Consider the following 26,526-nt stretch of genomic DNA (forward strand, 5'->3'; position numbering starts at 1 on the left):
CCTCTAACCGTGACACATTAATCTTTAAATATATGAGAACTTTATGAAACAAAGACATTGATTACTCATTATGGACACAAATATTGAATGCTTTGTCAGACGCTTCAGAGCTGCTATCCATGGTGTTTAGTTAATCAATAAACTCACCATCTTCAGTTTCACTGTCCTCTGAGGTTTCCTCATCCAGCTCGGATTTGTCTTCTGTTGGAGAAAAAGAATTTATTTTTATTACTTTTGTGGTTTTTTTATTAGAAAAATGTTAAGACTAACAACAGATGAGTCAATCTTTCTCTTTTGTATTATAAACATCTTGACCAGACACACTTTCTCTTTTTTACTGTGCTGCATACTTTTTAGAAGAACTGCTGACAAGTGGAAAAAGCAGAATAAGAATGAATTCAGGTTTGTTCCAGACTGCTGTCTAGACATGTCACAAGTTGTCATGATGCTTGTAGAAGTGTGAAATATATTAAAGATGCAAGTAATTGTTCAGTTCTGGTATGCAGAGAAAGGTTGCAGAAAGAGGAAGTAATGTCTTGGGGTTACAAAGGGCCAAGGGACTGAACAATGACTGACAAGTGACGTTAAACCAAAACTCCACCTGTTAAGATCAGTTGTGTATATATGCTGGAGTCAGGAAATGTATGTTAGTTGCGAACCTCTTAAAAGTAATTCTTGTATTGCATTGGGGTAACGTAACCCAGAGCTCGGTCATCAAATTATTCATTTGTATCTAATAAATTACTAATATTTTTGGCATTGAAGAAAACCCTCTCCAGACCTTTTCTTATTGAACACGCATGGAATTGGCAAGATATTCCAACACTTCGAAAAAACATTCAGGATAAGGAGACTCCCAAGACTCCCCTGCACTACTCCATTCCTCACCGTTGGACTGTTTCTCCCTAATCCCACTACATTTAACATTATTGTCAATAAACACCCGTTTTCTCATTCTGCATTTGGGTCCTTCCTCTAACCGTGACAGAATGAACCGACCAACAAGACCTGGACCCAGCAGAATGAGCCTCACTGCTCCATTCCCCATTGCTCCAGAGAGACTGGCAGAACTGTGAAAGCATTGGTGGGGAATACCTTCACAACCTGCATCAGTAAACTGCTACCTACCCAACCTCCCTTCCCAGTCTAGTCAAGAGGCTGACCATCGCTCTTTTCCTACGCTGAGGCCACAGAGAGAACCGGTAGTTTAACTAGCGGCATCCCTGTATGACCCCTTCATTTCAGTGAAAGCTGTTTAAAAAGTTTCCGCCAAGCCGGTTAAGTCCACCATGGTCTACTCTGATACTTCTAAATCTCCTACCATCATCCTCAAGACTATTAAACCTTTCACTGCCTTGTCTAACCCTGTTCCTGTGTTACAGCCTGCTGTGCAAGTTCCTGTCTTTGACTCTGCTGTGTTTCCAGCCACTTCACCTAAATTCAAGTTTGTTACAGATACTACAGAGGTTGAGTGTGCTGTTTCTACCCGTCAGAAGCAGAAAAAAAGGAAGCATGCCTTACAGCCAGCCGTTAATTAACTCCTAGTCTGTGTGTCCTCACTGATTTGAGTAATATCAATCATTCCCTAATTTCCGTTCCTGTTGTGTCCACCAATCTCTATCCTGTAAAGACTAACAATCTGCCCAGTCATGGTCTGTCCACAGAGGTCATTTCATAGTCACCTGCTGTATCTGACTCCCCTGAAGTTCTCCTTGAGCAGCCTGCTCACAATGTCCTAACCATGGAGGCCATCCCTATAGCTCTCAGTCCACCTGGTATAGACACTGAGGTTAGCACAGAGTACCCTGCCCATCCTGTTACAGCTAATGAAATCAGTCCTGAACAGTCCTTTGACTCTGCAGCAGAGGCCTTATTGGAGTTATATGCCCACCTTACCAAGTCTATTAAAGAAATCTTGTCACTCCTTACCCTTGTTTTCAATAGTCCATGTCCTGTATCTGTTCCAGAAAGGATTTCCCCAGAGCCTGCTCTTGCTCCTGAAAGAGCATCTCCAGGGCCTGCTCCTATCCCAGAGAGTGCAGCCCCTGAGCACAGTGCAGAGCCGACTTCAGCCCCTGAGTATTCTCCAGTGATGGCTCCAGTCCCCAAGTGCTGTGAACTGAAGGTTTTACTATCTGAATCTGCCACTGCTCCAGAGAGAGCCACTGCAGAACCTGCTCCAGAGAGAGGAGTCCCAGGGTCTGCTCGCACTCCAGAGAGTGTGGTCCCTGAGCACAGCACAGTGCTGACTTCAGCCCCTGAGAGTATTCAGAAGATGGCTCCAGTCTCCAACTGCTGTGAGAAGACTTCAGTCCCAGAGCCTGCTCACACCCCTAAGACAACCTTCACAGAGCCCTCTTCTGCTCCAGAGAGAGCCATTGCAGAACCTGCTCCTGAGAGAGCAGCGTCAGGGTCTGATCCAGTGACAATAGTCCCTGAGCATAGCGCAGAACCGGCTTCAGCCCCTAAGTGTATTCTAAAGAGGGCTCCAGTTGCCGACTGCTGTGAGAAGACTTCTGCCCAAGAGCACAATGCCGTGTCGACTTCAGCCACTTTGTGTATTCAGAAGAAGGCTCCAGTCCCCAAGCACTGTGAAAAAAAAGACTTCAGTCCTGAAGCTCGCTCACATCCCTGAAAGAGCCTTCCCAGAGCCCACTTCCACCACTAAGAGAGCGGTTGCAGAACTTGCTCTAGAGAGAGCAGTCCCAGGGCTTGCTTTCATACCAGAGGGAGTAGCCCCGGAGCACAGCACAATGTTGATTTCAGCTCCTGAGGTTATTCCAAAGACGGTTCCAGTCTCCAAACGCTGTGACATGAAGACTTCAACCCTTGAACAAAGTGCAGTGTTGACTTCAGCCCCTGTGTGTCTTTCAGAGCTGGCTCCAGTCCCTAAGCACAATGTAATGAAAACTTCCACTAATGAGCTCTGTTTGGTATCAGCTCCAATCCCTAAACTCTGTCCTGTTCCTGTCACTAATCCTGTTATTTACACTAAACTCTATCCTTTGCCTGTTCCTGTCCCCGAATGAGTACTGCAGATTGTTAACACAGTCCAGTCTGCACTCCAGATGTTAAATCCGTTCCAGTTCCACCTGATCTCAGTCTTGTCTCCACTTCTGTCTCTGAGTACAGTCTAGTCTCTACTGCTACCCCAAATTCCATCATGGCAGCCCCAGAAGGCTCTTCTGATCTAGACCACAAGTCAATTCCTGTACACCAAGAGGGCTCTTCAGACTCAGACCCTGAGTCAATTTCTGCAGCCCAGGAGGGCTCTTCTGACTCAGACCCAAGGTCAGCTCTAGCAGCCCTGGATGACACCCATACTGTAGATGTTTTCTGTATTCAACTCCTTCCCCAGAGTTCATTATTGCAGCCTCGACTGGCTCTTCAGATCCAGACCCCAAGTCAGTTCCTGTAGCCCTGGAGGGCTCTTCTGATCCAGACCTCAAGTCCGTTCTGGCAGTCCTGGAGGGCTCCTCTGATCCAGACCCCGAGTTAGTCCCTACTGCCCCGGAGAGCATTTCTGATTCTAACCCTGTGTCCGTTTCTGCAGTCCCAGAGGGCACCCCTAGAAGTGTTCCATACTCTAAACATCGGCTAAAGGCTGCCCCAATGGTATCTTTCCCTAAAAGACTCTTTGTCCCACGCCCCCCACCCTTTGTATCTTCTGGCCCTTCCACCTCACCCTTCAGATTTTTGGGACCTTCAAGCTTCCCCTATCTGTCTCCCCCCAACTATCCTAATTTTTCCCTCCCAGTCCCAACCCCTCCGAGTCTGGACTACCTGAGACCTCCCAGTCTTGCTTGAGGATGCCAGGAGGCGTCCTTTGAGGGGGGGTTCTGTCATAGCCCTTCCTTGTCTGTCATTTAATTGTCTACATTCTACGTGTCTCTGTTTGTGTTGTGTTTTAACACATGGCTCAACCTGTTTGTGTCTACCATGTGCTCCGTTCCTCCCTTCTTGTTTCGAGCTGCCACGCCCCCTTGTTTAGCCCTTGTTTAGTTCTCGTTAGTCAGTGTTTACACCTGGTCATGTTCTTTTCTCCCTTTATAATGTGCTCTCTTCCCTCATGTCTTCGTCGGTTCATTGTTGCATGTTGCTTCTTGTTGCATGTTGTTGCCATTCCGTGCTTGTTTATCTGTGCTGTTGTTTGTGAGAGAGTTTTCTTTGTCTAATGTTTGTTTGTTTTTTTCAGTTGGCCTTCAGTATCTTCCCCATCTGGTTAATCCTTTTCAAGTTTGTTTTGTTTAAGATATTCTATTCATCTTATTTAGTAGCTTTAAGTGTTTAGTTCACTTTTTATTGGTTTTGTTTCTTTCAGTTAAATATCAGTAAGTTAAAAAGCTAATTTCATTTCTCTTTGCTTTTTAGTTTGTCAATAGTTTCTGTATTTTATTTAGTTAATGGTTTTGTAAGCCAGAGCTCCATTCCTCACCGTTGGACTGTTTCTCCCTAATCACACTACATTTACCATTATTGTCGATAAACACCCATTTTCTCATTCAGCATTTGGGTCCTTCCTCTAACCGTGACACATTAATCTTTAAATCTATGAGAACTTTTAAAAAAAAACAAATACATCGAATACTCACTAGGGACACAAATATTGAATGCTTTGTCAGAGGCTTCAGAGCTGCTATCCATGGTGTTTAGTTGATCAATAAACTCACTATCTTCAGGTTTACTGTCCTCTGAGGTTTCCTCATCCAGCTCGGATATGTCTTCTGTTGGAGAAAAGGAATTTATTTTTATTACTTTTGTGTGTGTTTTTTTTTTATTAGAAAAATGTTTAGACTAACAACAGATTAATCAATCTTTCTCTTTTATATTATAAAACATCTTGGCCAGACACACTTCTCTTGATAATTTACGTACAGCAACAAAGCATAAGTGAATTTTGAAAGAACACTGACACTTCAATTTGTTCAATAAAAGCAGTTTTAAACAAATCGTAAAATCATTATCTGAGACAAAAAAAGAATAAATGAATCAGGAATATTAATATTATAAACATAATATAAAATACTTGAAAAAACATGTAAAGATAAATACATTACTGTTTAGGTTACAACTGCATTTCAGCAAAGAATTTGTTGAAATCAGTACAATTAATTTTCAATTTACAATTGCTGGGTTCGTCCATACTTTCCCTGTGTACAATTCAAATATGATAAAGCAGGCTGTACAGGGTTAAAGTTGAATAGAATAACAACACTTTGCTATAAAATAAATCACTCAGATTATCTGTTTTTCAGTTTCAGAAGGACCTGATTATGATTAAGCCTTCTCATGATACTGTCTTTCTGAAACAACAAACTGTCTTAGTTTCAGTTTGCCAAACAATTCTAGCAAGAAGCAAATTAAGTCTGCAGAGGAAAATGATAACATTAATCTTTAAATGCATGAGAACTTCATAAAACAAAGATTTTAAATACTCACTATTGAAAAAAGAGTGAAAAAAAGCTGAACACTTATTCTTGATAATTAGTTGATAAAACCCAGCATGTTCAAGTCTGATGTTCCTAATGGTCAAAGATCCAGTCTTTTTGTCCAGCTCAAGTGTGTCTTTGAACATCCCATCAGGACCATCAGATGTAGAGATCTGCTCATCTTTGATTTCAGCTATGGGAGACTTATCAGTGTTAAACCTCCATTCTATAACCTCGTCTTTCTGTATTTCTGCAGCACTTTCCAAAACAAATGATGTTCCTTCCATGACTTTTGTGGGCTCGTCTTCATGTCATAGAAACAGAGAAATACAGTCATTATTACAAGTGAGTAAAGTTTTACTGGACACAAAGACACAGAAATATTCTGTAAATGTGACAACAACTGAGAACAACTGCAGAGATAAATATGAGGTGCTCATACCTGTAAACTCCATAATTCATATTCTTTTCGGTTTCCCTTTGAAACTAATATATTACAACAAAACAATGTGAACCTAAAAGCAGTATTCTTCTATTTGTGTGCATTATTTATGATTAAACTGCAGAATAAATTGCTAAACTGCTTTATATCATCATTCATGTTCACTATAATATTAAATTAAGTGATAAAAGTAAATGACAATTACAATTATTATTATATTTTATGCACTCTCCAACAAAATCACTCCAATTAACATAACAGTATATATTTGTATTCATATCGCAATATATAACACAGTAAAAATTGCTATGTTTTTGCCTATATCATGCAGCCCTAATAAAATTATTAAATTGATAATTCATGCACAGACGCATAACATAAGTGGATTTTAAAGAATAATGACACTTTAATTTGTTGGAATTTTTTTAAAGAATGCATATAAATTTCAGTTGTTTTATTTGTGTCCCAAAAAATGTTTCAGTAAGATAATATTTGAATGCTTGGTTTAATGATCACATTTCTTAATAGTTAAAATACAATGTAATGCTTTACATTGATAATCTAAAAAATAAGTAAATACAAAATAATATTTGTCAATACCTTACCCTGTATAAAATATGATAAAGTAGGCTGTACAGGACTAACGTTGAAGAAGAAAAAACAAGAAGGACCTGATTAATTAAGCCTTCTCACAATATTATTTTTCTAAAACAACAAACTGTCTTAGTTTCAGTTTGTGTAACAATTCCAGCAAGAAGCAAACAGTGTATGCAGTGAAAAATGATAACATTAATCTTTTATCTCAAATTTATGAAGACTGAAATGATTCAGTGTTAACAGAAGTCTGTACATTTTCATCTGAATTATCTGAAAAGGAAAAAAAAAACTGTCTAAAAAATGCATGAGCAGAACTTCATAAAACTTAAAGACTTCAAATACTCACCCACAACAAAAACATCATGCGTTTGCCCATTAGCTTCTGAGCTGCTATTTATGACCTTTAGACAATAATCCCCAGAATGTTCAGGTCTGATGTTCCTGATGGTCAGAGATCCAGTCTTTTTATCCAGCTCCAGTGTGTCTTTGAAAATCTCATCAGGACCAGCATGTATAAGGACCTGTCGTCCAGTTTTGATTTCAGCTATGAGAGACTCGTTTTTAGACTTCAGAGATTTGAACATCCATTCTAAATTATCATCAGTCTGTACTTCTGAATCATGCTTTAAATCAGCTTTCTTCCCCTCCATTAGTGTCACTTTCATCTCTTCAAGTCACAGAAACAGAGAAATAGTCATTATTATAACAAGCGAGTAAAGTTTTATTGGACAGAAAGCGACAGAAATATTTTGTAAATGTGAGAGCAAGAACAAACAGTAAATGTTAATGTGAGATGCTTATAACTCTAATATAGTAAAAAAAACAATAAGAAGTATTTTTCTATAAATGTGCATTATTTAGGATTAATCTGCACTGTAAATTTCTTAAATAATCTTTCATGTTCACAAAAATATTGAATAAATTGAGGAAATAAATGAAAATTACATTTAACAGACTATAATAACTATCAAAGTTCAACTGTATTTCTTCTCAGTCAACACACCATAATATGAGTCAGTCAGTATCAACTTAAACATCCCATCATAGGTATATTAAAGACCTGACTGTCATCTTTCTCAACATTGTGTCTTCCCCCAGCTGTGGCGCATGATTTTTGGTGTGGTGAACCGCCATGGCAGAATGATTGTAGAAGAAACACTGTTTAACATTTAATCTTAAAATGATGAAGACTGAGATGATCTGCAGTCTAACTGGAGTCTGTATATTTTTAGCTTAATTATCTGAAGAAAACAACATGCATGAGGAGGACTTTATAAAACATAAAGACTTCAAATACTCACTCATGTAAAAAACAATGAATCTTCTGATACGATCTGCTAATCTGCTATTTTTGATTTTTAGACAATAACCCCCAGCATGTTCATATCTGATGTTCTTAATAGTCAGAGATCCAGTTTTCTTGTCCAGCTCCAGTGCGTCTTTGAAAACCCCATCAGGACCATCAGATGTAGAGATTTCTCCAGCTTTGATTTCAGCTATGAGAGACTCATTAAACCACCATTCTATCTGATCATCAGTTTGTATTTCTGGACAATTCTTTAATACAGCTGCCCTTCTTTCCACGATTGTCACTTTCTCCGCTTCATGTCACATAAACACAAAAATGAAGACATGATAACAAGTGAGTCAACAAAGCTTCATTGGACACAAAGAGACAGAAATATATTTTGTAAATGTGAGGACAAGAACAAACAGTAGAGGTAAATATGAGCTGCTCATAACTCTCATATATTAGATTAAATCAATGTTAACATAAAAGCAGAATTCTTCTATACAGGAATAGAAAGACTATATTTGGGAAATGCAGAGAGAGCAAAGCCAGCCACACCGTCTTACAGATTGTTTTATATGTTTTGCTAAGCATCGAGAAGCTTGTCAGAATACAAAATGCAGGATATATGGATTATAAAATTATACAGCTCCACCCTGAAGAGGCTTAAAGTCTGTTTAATTGTATCTTTTGTTAATATGTTTCTGTACACTGTAAAATTTGTCACATAAATTTGTATTGAGGCAACAAACACATGTAGACTGATGAGAATTTAATGCACATTTCTTCATCATGTCATATCACTCAGCTCTTAATGTCATTTTTCTGGAGTAAAAGAAAGCAATAACTTGCAATGTCATTGCAACAGAATCAGAGGCTGATATTAATCATCAGTTTTGTTTCCATATTTGCGGTTGTGTTGCCATGTTAATGCTTTAAAATTCAACTGTAAATATATCCCTGTCATCCAAGATGAAGAAAATCTGATTTACTAACACTCCTTGTATGATCTATGTTTCTATGATTTGTTGCTATTTTCAGACACTAATTTTCCCATTATCCACCATGTTGTTCAAATAGCAAATCCATTTGCTCCACTTTGTGAACTCATGGATGTTTCAGTCTAGATAAGAAGTGTGTTAAGGTGCATTGTTGGCGTGTTGCTATTTTGAAGAAATAAAATGCTCAATAGACCAGCTGAAAGCAGGTCTAAAGTCCAACACAGTGTGTTAGTTGTGCGCCTCGTTTACACATTGCTTAAAACACACAGGATGTACAGCAATATGCAAATATCTTTTCAAATGAAAAAGAATTAAAGAAATAAAATATTACAAACATTAATATTTTCTACATAAATATAAAAACCCCTGCCTTCATGCCTTCTTCATCTTGGGAGGCTTTTTTAGTTTAATCATGACAATTTGCTTTTGAATAATGTTATTATTAGTAGTATTATTTATTTAACATAAATAAATACTTTGAGTAAATACTTTGAACATACTTTGTTATTATTGTTCATTTATATAATGTTGATATTTTTTGACAAATGAAGTTCGATTACTTAGTATGTGTATTTCAGATTACATCATGTTGTGTGTATATGTTTGAAAGAGAGATAGAAAAAGAGAGAGCAGGGACTGAGCTGCATCAGAGCAGAGTTCATTAATATTAATGATAGTTGAACAACATAGTAAGTTACGTGACATACATACTTTGCACGCAGGATTATTGTTGTATAGACAAACTAGTTAGCGAAGTGCCCTAATGTGTATATCTATTTATTAGTTAGAGTAAGCTCATCTGACAATTTCCCAATCTGTTGATTACCCTGACATATTGTCCCCATTTCCTCCTTTAGGGAACGATGGTTACATCCGTAATTGAGACAATATAATTAGTTTTACAGTATTATCAATAGTATAATCAACTACTTTCAAAAGCTCAAAAAAACTCTCTATATGTCCTAAAAAATGTCCAAGTAACATGATTATAAAATAAGCATAATGCAATGCACTACACTGATTATTTTCTAAATAAAATAATAATTTTGATAAGTCCATTTTTTACCCTGTATTAGAATCTACAAGTAGGCTGTACAGGGTTAAAGTAAAAAAAGCAGGGTTCAAGTAAAAAAAGAAAAATAACAACACTTCATAGTTAACAAAACAACTCTCAGATTATATTTTATTCAGTTTTAGAAGGACCTAATTATGATTAAGCCTTCTCACACTAAAGTAGGGTTGGGCGATGTTGACCAGTTTGGCATCGTACGATGTCTAATGTGAAACATTGAGATGGACGATGGCATCGTCATCATAGGTTGAGGTGAATTAACTATTTATGAATAATTAATTTGTTCATAACGAATTAATTATTTGTAGCCTACTGTTTTACCTACCTGAACCGCATGGTCTATTTTACCAATAACCAAATCATAAATAAAAAAATTACACACAAATGACGACCTGTCAACACTTTTTCCGCGGGAATCGTTATGATGGCGTATACAAACCTGGTCGGTAAAAAAGGTGCCCAACCAACAGTATCTGAGGTTTCCAATAAAATGACTAAGTACAAGCGTGAAAGTGAAAGATTGAAGCAGTGTACTGATGCTGTGACACGTTACCTGATAGATTTAAAAGACGAGTGAAGAGTCGTTAGAAAGAAGATTAATTAAATATCACATTTAACAACTATAGTGAGATGCCATCCAGCGATAACATACTTGATAAACTGTCCGAAGTGCACTGCTCTCTGTAGCTCAGACGAGTGCATGACAGTGTGTGTTTAGATGTGTCTGTGTGTGTTTTTGGTCACATGATGTGCATTTTCAGCCAGAAGGAGGGCTATTCAGAAATGTTAAATGAAACTTAGATTAGTTAAATGAAATTAGTGTAAACGGTGCCTGAGTGTTTATTTTTCGCGAGCAGGTTTGCGATGGGCAGAGGAGCATCGTGTTGTCTATCAGTCATCGGCGATGGCATCGTCTATTTGCCCGACCCTACAATAAAGTCTTTCTAAAACAACAAGCTGTCTTAGTTTCAGGTCGCAAAACAATTCCAGCAAGAAGCAAATTGTGTCTGCAGTGGAAAATGATAACATTAATCTTTAAATGTATAACAATTCATAAAACAAACACATCAAATACTCACCATCGACAGAAACAATAAATGTTTTGACACGGAGTGCTAATCTGCTATTCATGATATTTAGTTGATAAAACCCAGCATGTTCCTGACTGATGTTCTTGATGGTCAGAGATCCAGTTTTCTTGTCCAGCTCCAGTCTGTCTTTGAAAATCCCATCTGGACCATCAGATGTAGAGATCTGCTCATCTTTGATTTCAGCTATGGGAAACCTCTTATAGTTAAATCTCCATTCTATCTGATCATGATTGTGTATTTCTGCAGAAGTCTTTAAAACAGCTGTCCTTCCCTGGATGAATGTCACTGTCTCTGCTTCATGTCACAGAAATAGAGAGAAACAGAGAAATACAGTCATTATGACAAGTAAATTTTTATTGGACACAAAGAGATATAAATATTATATAAATGTGAGATGCTCATAACTCTAATATATTAGAACAAAACAATGTGAACATAAAAGCAGTATTCTTCTACAGTTGTACATTATTTATGATTAATCTACACACTTTTAGAATGACTCCACAAAGTAGTTTGGATTAAAGGTGCAGTAGGTGATTGTCTTCAGAAACCTTTTTTTGTGCTGGTTGAAAGTCTCTTCACGGTCCAATAGTATTGATTAAAGTTTTTTTCTTAAATATGTATGCTACAAAATTGAGATGCTGCTATGTGTTATGATCACCAGCGATCAAGCAGTTGCAGATTGCTGGAGAACTACAATTCAGCCATTGAACCAAACTAAAACTCCCAGAACTCATTGTACTCAACACTGCTGCCAAAGCTGACAGAGAGACACACAGCTGAAGCTCATGATCATTGATTATCTGAACTATTTAAACCACTCACTTTCACCAACAGTTTGCTTAGTCTTGTTGTTGTAACACTACAAAACGTTTCTGTGTCTTGTCTTGGTGTTTCCTGACCTTTGTCTTGTGTATTGTTTTTGCTGTTTGCCAACTTATCTTTTGGATTTCTCTTACTGCTTGCTCCCACACTGTAAACCCTAATGTTGTCTTTACTTAAACAATTAGGTAAAGTTGACTGAACATAACTTAAAATTTAGCATTTTGGTCCTATCGCTTAAAAATGTGAGTTAATTTAACTTATGTACCATAAAAAATAAACTTAAGATTTCAAGTGTAGTGAGCTCAAAATCATGACTGACCCTTTGAAAAAAATAGGTCTTGACTGTAAAATAGTAATGTGTGCAACCTTTTAAGTACAAGGTCTTTTTTTAATCAGAAAAAGCTCGTGCAGCTCGGCCAGCGCCTGCGCTTGTTAGCGCTGGTAGGTGGCCATCTCGTGCAAGGCGGAAGCAGCCTGGCCCGCAGCCTTGTAAGCTCTATCTCCGAGGGAGGCAAATAACCTACAGGCTTTGGACGGGAGACGGGGCGGACCCCGCCAAGAAGATTAACCGCGATAGCACGCTCCACCGGCGGGATCGCCTCACACCCCCTGGCAGCTCCACCGTCAAGGGTGGTGAGGGCGGAGGGACACGCAGCACGGGCAGAGAAATATATATAAATATATATATATATATATAAATATATATATATAAATATATATATATATATATAAATATATATATATATATATATAAATATATATATATATATATATATATATACATATAAATATATATATATATATACATATAAATATATATATATATATATATATATATATATATATATATATATATATATATATATATATATATATATATATATATATATATATAATTTAGGAAACACGGCATGACCATTTTCAGAATCATTATTTTAAATGAATGGGAAGGCTAAATAATTTGACTTCAACTGTAGGTCTATTTAAGGTTTAAGGTCCTTTTAAGGTTATCAAAAATCACTGTTTACATGGTAGTCTAGACCTGGGGTGGGCAAACTTGGCCCTGGAGGGCCGGTGTCCTGCACAGTTTAGCTCCAACACTAATCAAACACACCTGAACAAGCTAATCAGTGTGTTTAAGATCACTAGAAAACTATAAGCAGGTGTGTTTGAATAGAGTTAGTGCTAAACTGTGCAGGACACCGGCCCTCCAGGACTGAGTTTGCCCACCCCTGGTCTAGACTCGAAATCAGAGTACTATCTAAATCCTAATAAAATCGGAGCATTAGTGTGCATGTACGTATATTTAAAGTGCCAGATTATGTCAGAGACGGGGCATTCCTTTAAGCCCTCAAATATGTCATCAAGTTTGACGTGTTTCCCACGTACACGCAAGTTTTGTAAAGCATCTGCTTCACGCCGCTGTCAAAATCTTTGCTTGTAAACTACACTTTAGAACGCTTAGTTTAAACAAATTTGATGAACGCAATCATGCGTGTTGATCTAAAGAGAGTCTTTGTCGCTTACCGAATGCGCTGTACTGCGTGCGTTGCGTGTGTCCTTTCCCTAAGCAACAAGAACAAACGCTTGACATCGCCTGTCCGTATTCCTCAAAGTTGGTTAGAAATAAATATTTAAAGTTGGTGTGACAACGCCTACTTATGTGTGCCTTTGATGCACCCTTTAATGATTCTTCATCCTCGTCGCAGCACAGTGGCACCGAAATTAGGTACTGAAATTTATATGCTGATTTGATCCGGTACATACCGATTACAAAGGTACCGGTGCTATAATGGCGCCGGGTTTCAGAACCCAACCCTAAATGTGAGATAACGTGATTTCCACCCCTAGTAAATAGCCCTATAAAAGTTAACCAAAAAAATGATGTACATGCCGTGTGAAGCCATTACAAGCTACAAAAACTAATTAAATACATATTTTTCAAGCTACAGAAAACAAGGGGCAGCCTTTTTAATCACACTTACAGGTTGTGATACAGAGGAAGAAGAAACTAGTCCATATAAACTATGTACTGACAAAGTCACTGTCAAGGTCTGTCAAAGTCCCATAAATTAATACACTTGTCATTTAATAAACGGCTGGAGAATCCTGCATTGCAGGGTGGGTTAATGTCATTAAAGGTTAAGGTCAATTTCAAAAACCCATAATAGGGGCTCTTTAACTGTGTACGTTCAATTTTAGACATAATCAAATGTGTTTATGTAAATCTCATGTGATTTTGAGAAGAGAAAGTTAACCTACTCTTGTAAGTAGGTTCTATTTGTTACGGTTTGTATTGCATTTCACGAGTTCACACTTGCATTCGTTTAAGTATAAAGCATATTTGGCGTGCTGTCCGGGGGGAGGGCTCTGAGCTCGAGGAGACACCCCAACTCGAGTTATTCCCCTTATAAGGAAACAAAGAGGAGTTGGGATTCGAGCGAAGTATCTAGCCCGGCCCAAGAGCGCTCCCCCCGGGAATGCAATGCAAGAGGTTAGGTGACGGGGTGGTGGAGGGATGCTAAAGTCGTGAGATGCTGCAGGTAAGACAGCTTTGGTATATATAAGCGTTGCTCAGAAACTGATTTGATGATGGGATAATTGTCAATGACGTATTCGATACTGAAACTTCTGCGCATGCTCCTCCCGAAATTTGTTTACAAACATCACTTCACGAGTTCACACTTGCATTCGTTTAAGTATAAAGCATATTTGGCGTGCTGTCCGCGGGGAGGGCTCTGAGCTCGAGGAGACACCCCAACTCGAGTTATTCCCCTTATAAGGAAACAAAGAGGAGTTGGGATTCAAGCGAAGTATCTAGCCCGGCCCCAGAGCGCTCCCCAAAAAACGCTATTTGTTACAGGACAGCAGCCAGACAATGTGCAAGCCCCCCAAAATTTGCTGATCTTAAAAATTTGGAGGGGTGCTGTTGAGTTATAAGGTATGTGTTTCGGGAGGAAGCAGTTGCTGTGTTGATAGTGGTGCATGATGAATGTCTCTAGCAAGAGTGTCTGCTCCCACGGAAGACGCCCGTGGTCACTGCATTAGCAATGTTGTGTGTTAAAGTATGCATCTCCGTAATAGCTGTCACTGTGCTGACGGTGGTGTGTGATGAGGTATGAGTCTCTCATAGGAGTGGTCATTGCGCTTGCAGTGGTGCATAAGGTGTACGTCTCCCGTAGGAGCAGTCACTGCGCTTGCAGTGGTGTATAATTATAAGGTGTACGTCTCCCGTAGGAGCGGTCACTGCGCTTGCAGTGGTGCATAATTATAAGGTGTACATCTCCCGTAGGAGCAGTCACTGCACTTGCAGTGGTGTATAGTTATGAGGTGTACGTCTCCCGTAGGAGCGGTCACTGCGCTTGCAGTGGTGTATAGTTATGAGGTGTACGTCTCCCGTAGGAGCGGTCACTGCGCTTGCAGTGGTGCATAATTATAAGGTGTACGTCTCCCGTAGGAGCAGTCACTGCACTTGCAGTGGTGCATAGTTATGAGGTGTACGTCTCCCATAGGAGCGGTCACTGCGCTTGCAGTGGTTCATAATTATAAGGTGTACGTCTCCCGTAGGAGCGGTCACTGTACTAACAGTGGTGCATAATAGTAAGGTGTGTGTCTCCTGTATGAGGTATGAGTGGTCACTGCCCTAGAGGCAGTGTGTAATAAGGTGTATGTCTCCCGTAGGAGCAGTCACTGCGCTTGCAGTGGTGCATAATTATAAGATGTGCGTCTCCCGTAGGAGCAGTCACTGCATTTGCAGTGGTGCATAATTATGAGGTGTACGTCTCCCGTAGGAGCGGTCACTGTACTAACAGTGGTGCATGATAATAAGGTGTGTGTCTCCTGTATGGGGTATGAGTGGTCACTGCCCTAGAGGCAGTGTGTAATAAGGTGTACGTCTCCCATAGGAGCAGTCACTGCGTTTGCAGTGGTGCATAATTATAAGGTGTACGTCTCCTGTAGGAGCAGTCACTGCACTTGCAGTGGTGCATAGTTATGAGGTGTACATCTCCCGTAGGAGCGGTCACTGCGCTTGCAGTGGTGCATAATTATAAGGTGTACGTCTCCCGTAGGAGCGGTTACTGTACTAACAGTGATGCATAATAGTAAGGTGTGTGTCTCCTGTATGAGGTATGAGTGGTCACTGCCCTAGAGGCAGTTTGTAATAAGGTGTACGTCTCCCGTAGGAGCAGTCACTGCGCTTGCAGTGGTGCATAATTATAAGATGTGCGTCTCCCGTAGGAGCAGTCACTGCACTTGCAGTGGTGCATAATTATGAGGTGTACGTCTCCCGTAGGAGCGGTCACTGTACTAACAGTGGTGCATGATAATAAGGTGTGTGTTTCCTGTATGGGGTATGAGTGGTCGCTGCCCTAGTGGCAGTGTGTAATAAGGTGTACGTCTCCCATAGGAGCAGTCACTGCGCTTGCAGTGGTGCATAATTATAAGGTGTGCGTCTCCCGTAGGAGCAGTCACTGCACTTGCACGTCTCCCATAGGATCGGTCACTGCACTTGCGGTGATGCATAATTATAAGGTGTACGTCTCCCATAGGAGCGGTCACTGCATTAGCGGTGGTGCATAATAAGATATGCGTCTCCCGTATGAGTGGTCACTGCACTAGCAGTAGTGTGTAATCAACTGTGTGTCTCCCGTAGGAGCGGTCACTGTACTTGCAGTGGTGTATAATAAAGTGTACGTCTCCAGTGGGAGCGGTCACTACACTTGTAGTGGTGCATAATAATAAGGTGGGCTTCCCCCGTGGGAGCGGTCGCTGGATTAGCAGTGATGCTTGATGAGGTGTACGTCTCTAGTGGGAGCTGTCACTGCACTTGCGGTGGCACATGATAAATAAGGTGTGCTTCTCCCATAGGAGCAGTCACTGCGCTTGCAGTGGTGCATGATAAATAAGGTGTGCGTCTCCAGTGAGAACGGTCACTGCGTTAGCAGTGGTGCATAATAAGGATGTGTACGTCTACCATAGGAGCAGTCACAGCGCTTGCAGTGGAGCGTTATAAGGCGTGTGTCTAGAGTGGAAGCAGCCACCTTGCTTGCAGTAGTACGTAATAGGGTGTGCGTCCCCAATGAGAGCGGTCGCTGTGCAGCAGCGACCTTATAATAGAACTCCTTGAAGGGGTTAATGACCAGGGTTAGGAAAGGTTTAGGGGTTGAAATGGTAAAAAGGGAGCATCGATAGCGCATTTCCACTGACTTTTAGGTTTAATTTCTGTGGAAAACTTAATTGATAGGATTAAAGGAACTTAAGGTAGTGCGAGGAGCATTGAGCAGTACCCAAAGTTTTGAATGGAGTTCCATGGTTTATACCGAGTGCAATTGCGACTTAAATCGCTGTGAAAATAGATGGGGTAAGCTAGTCATTGGATTCTGGATGATTTCTGAGCTGAAGTTGCTTATCAGCTGGGTGTTATTATTACTTCATAATTACTTATCAAATTTAATTAAGCAATTTATTTTATAGACGCGTGTTGTCTATGTAAACGTTAATAACGTACTTAAGTTTATACATGTTAAGTACCTAGACGATGAATCTAAGGAATATAGTCTATACGTGGCCCAGGATCGCAGGTGGGAGGAAAAGAGAAGAGGGGCTGCCGGCGTTAGTGACGTCAGCGGAGGCAGCCTCACGCTGGCACTTACGTCGGGGCCTGACAGAAAATTAGGGACTAGAGCCGTTTGCGGAGGCGTGCTCACGCTACTGATGACCCTAGAATCACAGGTGGGAGGAAAAGAGAAGAGGGGCTGCCGGCGTAAGTGACGTCAGCGAAGGCAGCCTCACGCTGGCACTTACGTCGGGGCCCGACAGAAAGTTGGGGATTAGAGCCGTTTGCGGAGGCGTGCTCATGCTACTGATGACCCTAGAATCACAGGTGGGAGGAAAAGAGAAGAGGGGCTGCCGGCGTAAGTGACGTCAGCGGAGGCGGCCTCGCGCTGGCACTTACGTCGGGGCCTGACAGAAAGTTGGGGACTAGGTCCGTTTGCGGAGGCATGCTCGCGCTACTGATGACCCTAGGATCACGTGTGGAAGGAAAAGAGAAGAGAGGAGAGCTATCGGCGCTAGTGACATCAGCGAAGGCGGCCTCACGCTGGAACTTGCGTCGGGGCCTGAAGAAAGTTGGGGCTAGAGCTGATTGCGGAGGCATGCTCGCGCTACTGATGGCCCTAGGATCACAGGTAGAAGGAAAAGAGAAGAGAGAAGGGGCTGCCGGCGTTGGTGACATCAGCGGAGGCAGCCTCACGCTGGAACTTGCTTCAGGGCCTGAACAAACCTGGTTAACCTGCAAGCGGCATGAAGGAAGACTCCGCTTGTTCAGTGGTGACCTGTTGGTGACGCAAGTAATACTGTTTCCGGGTCCAAGCCGCCACTCATTTGAGTTGAGAAATTTATTAGTTTATGATCACTTTAAATTCTTATCACACAATAAAGTTAATTTTATACAAAATCAGTGTACACAAGCATTGCTTGCTGCATAACAATTACCAAAAAACAATAAGCAATTTATAAAAAATAATCACTTTCTGCCCGTCAGATATAAGGTGTGGACGTATGTATAGGGTATATGCTGAGCTACTGCTGTTCCCATGCTGATACACTTTCGGTGACCTGTTATTGTGAACTTTTTCCGTTTTGTACGGTTCCTTATACAGCATCGATGTTGTAATGTCATTAAAATACATTCAGTTAAATAAACTTTAGCATTTATTTGGTTGCTCAAGTGTAAAATGAGACAGAAGCTGTTTACTCGCACGCGGTCGTCAGAATCGGCAGGCTAACGCATAAGCTCCATTAAACATACTGGGGTAAAATAAATGCTCATATTATAAAGATATGGCGATATCACTCAGCTAGTGAAGATCGCTCATTTTTAAAGAAAATAGACCTTAAACGCACTGGCTTTGCATTGGCATTCAATTCGCCGGAAGTGCTTAGCCCAGGTTACAGGGAAATTAAGAGTCCTATTAGCATGCTTCGGCATATACCCCATAGTGATAATGATTTCGAAAGTAATAAATTGCTTTGTAAACATTATAATTAACATTTCATGAGTCTCCCCATGCAGTAAGTTGAGAAATTATTTGTTTATGATCAATTTTAAACATATTACACGATAAGAGTCATGTTGTACACAACCATTTTTGGGCTTGCTGCATAACGAATACCAAACATTTTTAACAATTTATAAAGTTAATCATTTGCATCATGTATGAGGCATAGACATATATATTGTGATCATGATTTTCGAAAGTAATAAATCGCTTTGTAAACGTTATAATTACCCTTTCATGGGTCTCCCCATGCAGTTGAATAGAGCGCTTGGACCCGGAAGCCGCTTCGCGTGACGTCACACTCACGAGCGGACTGGCTTGTTATTCCTAAATTTGGCGCGCCGAGAGCAGCAATTGCGGGCGTTACTAAGTGGAAATGTTCCGTGCGTGGGGGGTGGATGAGACCGTAGCGGAGACGTGCTCACGCTGTCATGGCGAATTGGCCGATGGTGGCGCTTCGCCTGTAGAGCGGTGGCCTGGCACTCGCTTGATCTGGGCCGGTGGTTTCCAACTGGGGAGCGGCTCAGGTTTGTTGCCGGTGTCTGAAAGAGCGGCGGTGTGGCGGGCCTAAGTTAAGATCGCGGACTCTGTTGATATGCTCTGCCGAGTGCTGATGCGCTGGACGTCGGCTTGGAGTTTGCAAGAGGAGCCGTGTCATCCTCATGGAAATTTGCTGTTTGGACGAGGCTACAGCGATTGGATGTGCCAATGCTAAAGTCGTGAGATGCTGCAGGTAAGACAGCTTTGGTATATATATAGGCGTTGCTCAGAAACTGATTTGATGATGGGATAATTGTCAATGACGTATTCGATACTGAAACTTCTGCGCATGCTCCTCCCGAAATTTGTTTACAAACATCACATAGCATATAGCGTATGCTCAGAAAAATAAGTGTGTGCGCAGTATCCAGATAAAATGTTGAATCAGAAAGGCTTTAAAGCACATGCAACATGAAAAGCTCCAATAAAGAGAGACAAAGCATTCATGTGTATTTTGTATGCAAAATGATGCGCTTTGAAATAATATGAAACACCATTGAACTCCAGCAAGATAAAGTAAACTCCACTGAGAAATACTATATGTAAAGTATAATTAATAAAAATTAGATCTTGGAGCGAGTTTCATCATGTTACTGTGGTAACCGAATGCGACTCGCTGTTTGCTGGGCTGGGGCAATCACACATAGAGTGGAGGAACTATGACGTCAATTTGTATGCAAAAACCCGAAAGAGAGTTAGCATTTTAGCACTTCCGGTTCCCTCGTCCCAAAGTCAATGGGTTTTTTGAATGGGGTTTCAGTAAAATTGCTTAAATAAGGTCCGTGGCAAACACAAATTCAAGATATTTTCACGTTTTGTTCTACGACATAAAACACATCAGTTACAGCACACTTTTGGATTTTTAATTCGGCCATGCTTCTTTAAAAAGACAGTTGCTATCAAGTTTCTAAATGGAACTACAGGCATTAATGTCGGAGACATTATACGTCATCGAGCTGAACTGGTCTGGAGCGCAGCTCGCTTGTGTTGGGCATTTGCATTTGTCTGTAGGTAATTTCATGAAGAGTATTTTATAGTTTTTTTTATGTTTTTTTAATTAAGAATTCAGATTGTGTATAGATAATGCCTTCACATGTAAAGGCTGTCGAGACATATTCATTTGTTGATCATTTATTTTAATTAAACTATATTATGAAGATACTGCTCACCAGTGCAGCATGTCTCTCTCCTGCCCTCAGTAATGCAAACGTGTGAATAAATGTGTAAAAATACAGACATATTAACTGTCATTTTAACGTGATCAAGTGATTTTTCGTCTTTTTTATTCATCTGAACACATTTTACTCAGTCATAACTGCAATATTTACACTCCTCCATAAAACGTATAGCAGATGTGACTGTATGGGCTGCTTTTCGCTGTACGTCGTGACATAAAAGGAATATTGAATGTTGCTCTGTGTCCATCATGATGGAACTTGCAGCCATTTGATAGACTTGTTCCTCACGCCTCATTTCTGTCATCTGTTAAGGTAAGCAGGCTGTGTGCGCGAGCCATACACTTATTTAAAAATGTCTGATGAAAATACTATATAGGCAGATTTATACACGCAGTTTTAAAACTTTTAGAACAACCGCAAAGCAAAACAGATGTATTTCCCACGTAAAATTATCCAAAAGGCACATAGGTCTATGTTTTTTTTGCGTATTTATTTGTTTATAATATATGCAGTGGATTATAATATAATAAACAGAGAGATTAACTCTTTGTCATGGATATTATTTCTAAAAATAAGCTTGATAAGTTGTCTGTAGCAGGGTGGGGCTGACGTCACAGACGAGCGCACCGAGGGCACTGTAGTCCGTTTATAGCCTAATATTAGCTTTTGAACTCTTGCGTTTGCATTTAAGATCCAAAAGTGCTCCAAGTTGTATTTTCGTGTGAGGATTATCCGACTGGACAAAACGTGTAAGTGTAATGAACAGTGTTTGAACACAGAGCTTATTATTTGCAATCTTCGAAAAGCCTTTGGGAAAATCCAATAGGGATTTTCACGAGGGAACCAGTTTTATGCTAGCAGCCGATTAGCCTACAAAGTGACGTCATAGTTCCTCCACTCTATTCCAGCTCTGTCATGTGCTCCTGTGAGTCAATTGCTAATAGTCTATAAGGTTAGAAGGTTAATCAAATATTATACAGCACTACTACGATTACACTGTATAACGCATTTCAGTGTGTGACTATAACCCACTATGAAAACCCAGATGACTGAATGATTTGACAGAGAAGCTGCAGCTGTGGTGGGAAAAATGTGAAGATTTTAACATCTTAAATTTATGAAGACTGAAATTAGTTGCAGTCTAACTAGAGTCTGTATACTTTAAGCTGAATTACCTGAAGAAGAAAAACTTCAAAGAAGAACTTAATAAAACTTAAAATACTTACCCATGACTGCAACAGTGAATCTTTTCTCATGGGCTCCTGAGCTGCTATTATTGATCTTCAGATAATAAGCCCCAGCATGTTCAAGTTTGATGTTTTTGATGGTCAAGGATCCAGTTTTTTTGTCCAGATCCAGTGTGTCTTTGAAGATCCCATGATGACCATCAGATAAAAAAATCTCTCCATCTTTGATTTCAGCTATGGGAGACTTCATATGTTCAAACCTCCATTCTACATGATCGTCGCTCTGTATTTCTGCAGCACTCTCTAAAACAGCTGTCCTTCTCTCCATCACTCTCACTTTCTCCTCTTCATGTCGCAAACACAGAGAGAAACAGAGAAAAACAATCATTTTCAGAAGTGAGCAAAGTTTTAGTGAAGTTTATTCATAAACTAATTTCGAGAGGATCACGTGCTTATAATTTATCACGGCCGGTCTCATATTTGCTAATCACTATCTTTCAATCATATGAGCCCTAAGCTACTATAAATAGCCACAGTTTTCAGTCCATTTTATCTTTGTTTGGAAGAAAGCCCCCTCCTCCCCTATTTTCCTCTTTTACCTCTGATAGGGCGGCACGGTGGCCCAGTGGTTAGCACTGTGAGCCCCACAGCAAGAACACTGCCGGCCCTGGTCCCACCAGGCGGGTGGGCGTTTCTGTGAGGAGTTTGTTTGTTCTCCCGGTGTCCGCGTGGGTTTTCCCCGGGTTCTCCAGTTTCCTCCCACCATCCAAAGACATTCAACATACATAACAATCAAGCATTTGTCTAACCCCTTTTGTTGCCTTAGCTACCGCAGCCGGGGAGTTCTGAGATCCACCGAGCTCAGGCTTCCCTCTCGCACTGGCAACAGGAGGAAGCCCGGGGCTCGAGGATCCCTTGAGCTCGGGGCTCTCTCCCAGTACAGCATGCCAAACAAGCTTTTATAAATCATCAGCTAAGTGTGAACTCTTGAATTGAACACACAAAAAAAAAGAACAAACTGCAAACTTAAAGGGGACATTCTACCAGAAACATACATTATACCTGAAATAAAAACCCAAAAATGTCTAAAATGGACTGATGGTTGATTTCTGTTGTTTTGTAAAGAAATATGCCATTCCTTTGTCACATCTCTTCATGTCACAGAAACAAAATCAAACAGAGAAATACAATCATTATGAATGAGTATGATTTAATTGGACACAAAGAGACGTAAATATCTCTACTCTAACTAATATATTGAAATATAAGAAATATAAGAAATGTAAACATAAAAGCAGTATTCTTCTATACACGTGCGTTATTTATTAACGACAATTACATTAAAAGAAGTAAACATTTGAAGTGGATCAAATCAAAAACCTTTTATCACCATTGTCCTAAAACCAAAAACAAAGCTGTTCTTGTCCTAGGAGAACTTTGAATCAATTTATGCCCCATTTCAATATTAACTATGAAATTCTGTTCTATTTATTCTTATTCACATCACTTTATGAGTCAGTAAGCCTCATTTCATTTTACACATTTTTTAAGCATTACAATATATTATAATATAAATTGTGCAGCATTATATAAGAATATATTGTACTGTGACCCATGTACAGCAATACATATTGTATCGGGATGCCACAGTTCATACCAGCTCTACTATATGATGTGGTCACTTGGAAAAGTATTGAAAATACTCTTCCAAAAAGAGAGATTGGCTGCTTCACACCTGTACTGATAAACTGTGACAGAAAGTGGGTGTGCTTAATTTGATAACCCCCCACCCTGGCTGACCCATAATGTGGAGTGTTGACTTCATTCACAGAGGCAGGTTACCTTTGTAACTCTTTGTTTAAATGAGTGTAAATCTGTGTTCATTATAAAGCTCAAACAACTTACCATTGATTTTAACACAGAACATCTTTAACTCTGTGATTCTTCTCCAGCTGCTGATCTTTACTTTAAAATCTCCAGTGTCTTTAATAGTGATGTTCTCGATGGTCAGAGATCCAGCGTTCATGTGCAGCATCAGTCTGTCTCTGAATCTCTCTTCAGGATATGTTATCTCTCTGGGCTCTCCAGTCATTTTCCCCATTATTGCAATCAGAATATCTTGATCTCCAAACATCCACTGTATCTCATCATCACTCTGTATTTCAGTGTCAGGCTTTAGAGTGACAGATTCTCCTTGCTGCACATACTTCATCTCCACTTCATTTATGACCACAAAAAAAAAGAAAAAAAAACAGAGAATAAAAATTTTGGCATTAGATCCATTAGACAGGTTGCTGTGATTTGAATGAAAAAAATAAACATTTATAGACTGTGACTAAAAGTAGGTGTGTTAAATTTGATAAACCCTTCATCCACAGAAGCAGGTAATCTTATTTAAAATGAGTACACATTTAAATAAGTGTAAATCTGTGTTCATTTTAAAGCTCAAACTACTTACCATTGACTTTAACACAGAACATCTTTAACTTTGTGATTCTTCTCCAGCTGCTGATCTTCACTTTAAAATCTCCACTGTGTTCATTAGTGATGTTCTTGATAATAAGAGATCCAGTCTCTTCGTCCAGATACAGTCTGTCTCCGAATCTCTCATCAGGATATGTTATCTCTCTGGTCTCCCCAGTCATTTTTCCCATTTTTGCGATCAGCTGATATTGATCTCCAAACGTCCACTGTATTTCATCATCTCTCTGTATTTTAGTGTCAGATTCTAGAGTGACAGATTCTCCTTGCTGCACATGCTCTACATTTGTTACCGCAAAACAAACAAAGAAAAAGAGAGAGAGAAAAAATGTTGGCATTAGATCAGGTTGCTGTGTTTTGAATGAAAAGAAGCAGGCATTTAAAATAACAAAAACAATGACCAGAACTGACATTAATTTATTAATAATAATCATTTATGTCATAGATTGTTTCCCCATAAAATAAATAATAAAGGTCTATAAACTAGGCCTTTTTGAATGAAAATATTAATGAGAGATTTTTTCAAGGTCATTGGTTCAAAAGTTTAGTTCATTCCAGAATCAAAAGACCCTTGTTGTTCAGATGAAAGGAAAGTAAGTTTTCAGGATTTTCTCCATTTGCTGGACTTCTACAATGCTCAGTGGTTTAAACTTCTAAATAAGCGAAACAATTAATAATTTTTTTTAAAAAAAATGTTAAACACCAAAGCTTGCATACTAGAGCTCGTATGAGACAATAAGACTTTTCTTTTTGTAAAAAGTGTTTTTTTCCAGAATGTGACAAATTGTTTTATGGTGGAAAGAAAGAAAGAAAGAAAGAAAGAAAGAAAGAAAGAAAGAAAGAAAGAAAGAAAGAAAGAAAGAAAGAAAGAAAGAAAGAAAGAAAGAAAGAAAGAAAGAAAGAAAGAAAGAAAGAAAGAAAGAAAGAAAGAAAGAAAGAAAGAAAGAAAGAAAGAAAGAAAGAAAGAAAGAAAGAAAGAAAGAAAGAAAGAAAGAAAGAAATGATCATCTTCCAGAAAGTAAATTAATCAGGTGTGCCTTAAGCATACTAAAATGTGACTCCTGACTCTTTGATCGCTCCCTGGTGGCTAAATGAATTACATATCATAAATCCAGTCTGCATGTAAACAAATTTGAACAAAACAAATTTTAGTCCATTAAACAAAAAGAAAAAACAATTACACTTGCAACAACATTTTCCTGAAGATGGTTTTAGTCGATAAACAAACTTGTTATCATGCTGACATAGGTTCAGGTGTTCAGTTTTTGTGAGGAATATGTTTTGGCTAGTTATTTCATGCTATAAAAACAGGGCGAGTAATCATGATTGACAGGTGTGATTGACAGATTTCTGTGTTATTTTTGTGTTATTTCTGTGTTATTTTCTGTATTTATTTTTTTTTTGTTGTTTAGCAGTAAATTGTAATTACTGACCTACAGGATCTGATGGATCACGATTTTTATTTGAAAAAGTTAAATGTGGGCTATGAGCTAACTAATAAATATTGTTTGCTAAGATACTAACCTAGGGCTCTATTTTGACGGTCCATGAGCAGAGCGCAAAGCGCAAACACTTTCAGGGTGTGTCAGAACGCATTTTGGCTAATTTAGGGACGGGAAAATCCGCTTTGCGTCGTGGCGCATGGTCTAAAAGGGTTGAGTTTATTTTCTTAATGAGTTATAGGTGTGTTTTGAGAATAAACCAATCAGAGTCTCGTCTCCCATTACCCTTAAGAGTCAGCTGCGACGCGCCATAAGCGCATTTTGATGTAAAGTAAGTTCACTTTCGCTTTTGCTCTCGTGGATAGGGAAACCTTCATCAATTAGCCTATAAATAATTAATTTCGTTTGTTAAACGCAAGGATTTGTTTCAAAACTATTTCTAAATTCAGTTCTAATTTCCAGCAAACAAATAAATAATCAATAATAACGAAGTGTGGTCAAAATACTGAGTTATTTCCAAATACACCTGCCATGCCCCATATGGTCTAAAACCTGACAGGTGGACAAACCTAAGCTTGTTTTTAATAAAACAAATATAAATATGGATATAATAAATAATACTGCTAATAATAAGAACATTATACAAAAGCAAATTAAATGAACTGAAAAAGCCTCCCGAGATGAAGAAAGTAAGGCAGTGGTTTTTAAATTCATGTAGGCTAGAAATTAATATGTTTTGTAATATTTTAATCATTTAATATATATATATATATATATATATATATATATATATATATATATATATATATATATATATATATATATATATATATCCTTAATATATTATATCTTTTTCATATGTAAAGATATTTGTGTATTGTTATACATC

The 26,526-nt window shown here is 39.2% G+C and overlaps 1 protein-coding gene across 3 annotated transcripts in view; it reads right to left on the reverse strand.

The window, feature by feature from the left end:
• Positions 1–26,526, reverse strand: part of LOC100006764 (uncharacterized) — a 45,544-nt gene that overhangs the window by 12,405 nt on the left and 6,613 nt on the right. Inside the window, exons 5-13 of one of the 3 annotated variants that reach the window (XM_073937221.1) lie at positions 24,173–24,475; positions 23,620–23,931; positions 21,754–22,059; positions 10,912–11,217; positions 7,770–8,069; positions 6,815–7,135; positions 5,440–5,733; positions 4,671–4,724; positions 148–201 (exon numbers count right to left, since the gene is read on the reverse strand). In XM_073937221.1, the coding sequence (XP_073793322.1) occupies positions 148–201; positions 4,671–4,724; positions 5,440–5,733; positions 6,815–7,135; positions 7,770–8,069; positions 10,912–11,217; positions 21,754–22,059; positions 23,620–23,931; positions 24,173–24,475 (2,250 nt within the window). Of the gene's footprint in view, positions 1–147; positions 202–4,592; positions 4,725–5,439; positions 5,734–6,089; positions 6,739–6,814; positions 7,136–7,769; positions 8,070–10,911; positions 11,218–21,753; positions 22,060–23,619; positions 23,932–24,172; positions 24,476–26,526 lie in introns of those variants that run through there. The other 2 variants (XM_001345391.9, XM_073937222.1) reach the window with 2 other exon arrangements.

Source organism: Danio rerio, chromosome 22 (genome assembly GCF_049306965.1).
Source record: "Danio rerio strain Tuebingen ecotype United States chromosome 22, GRCz12tu, whole genome shotgun sequence".
NCBI classification, from domain to species: Eukaryota; Metazoa; Chordata; class Actinopteri; order Cypriniformes; family Danionidae; genus Danio; species Danio rerio.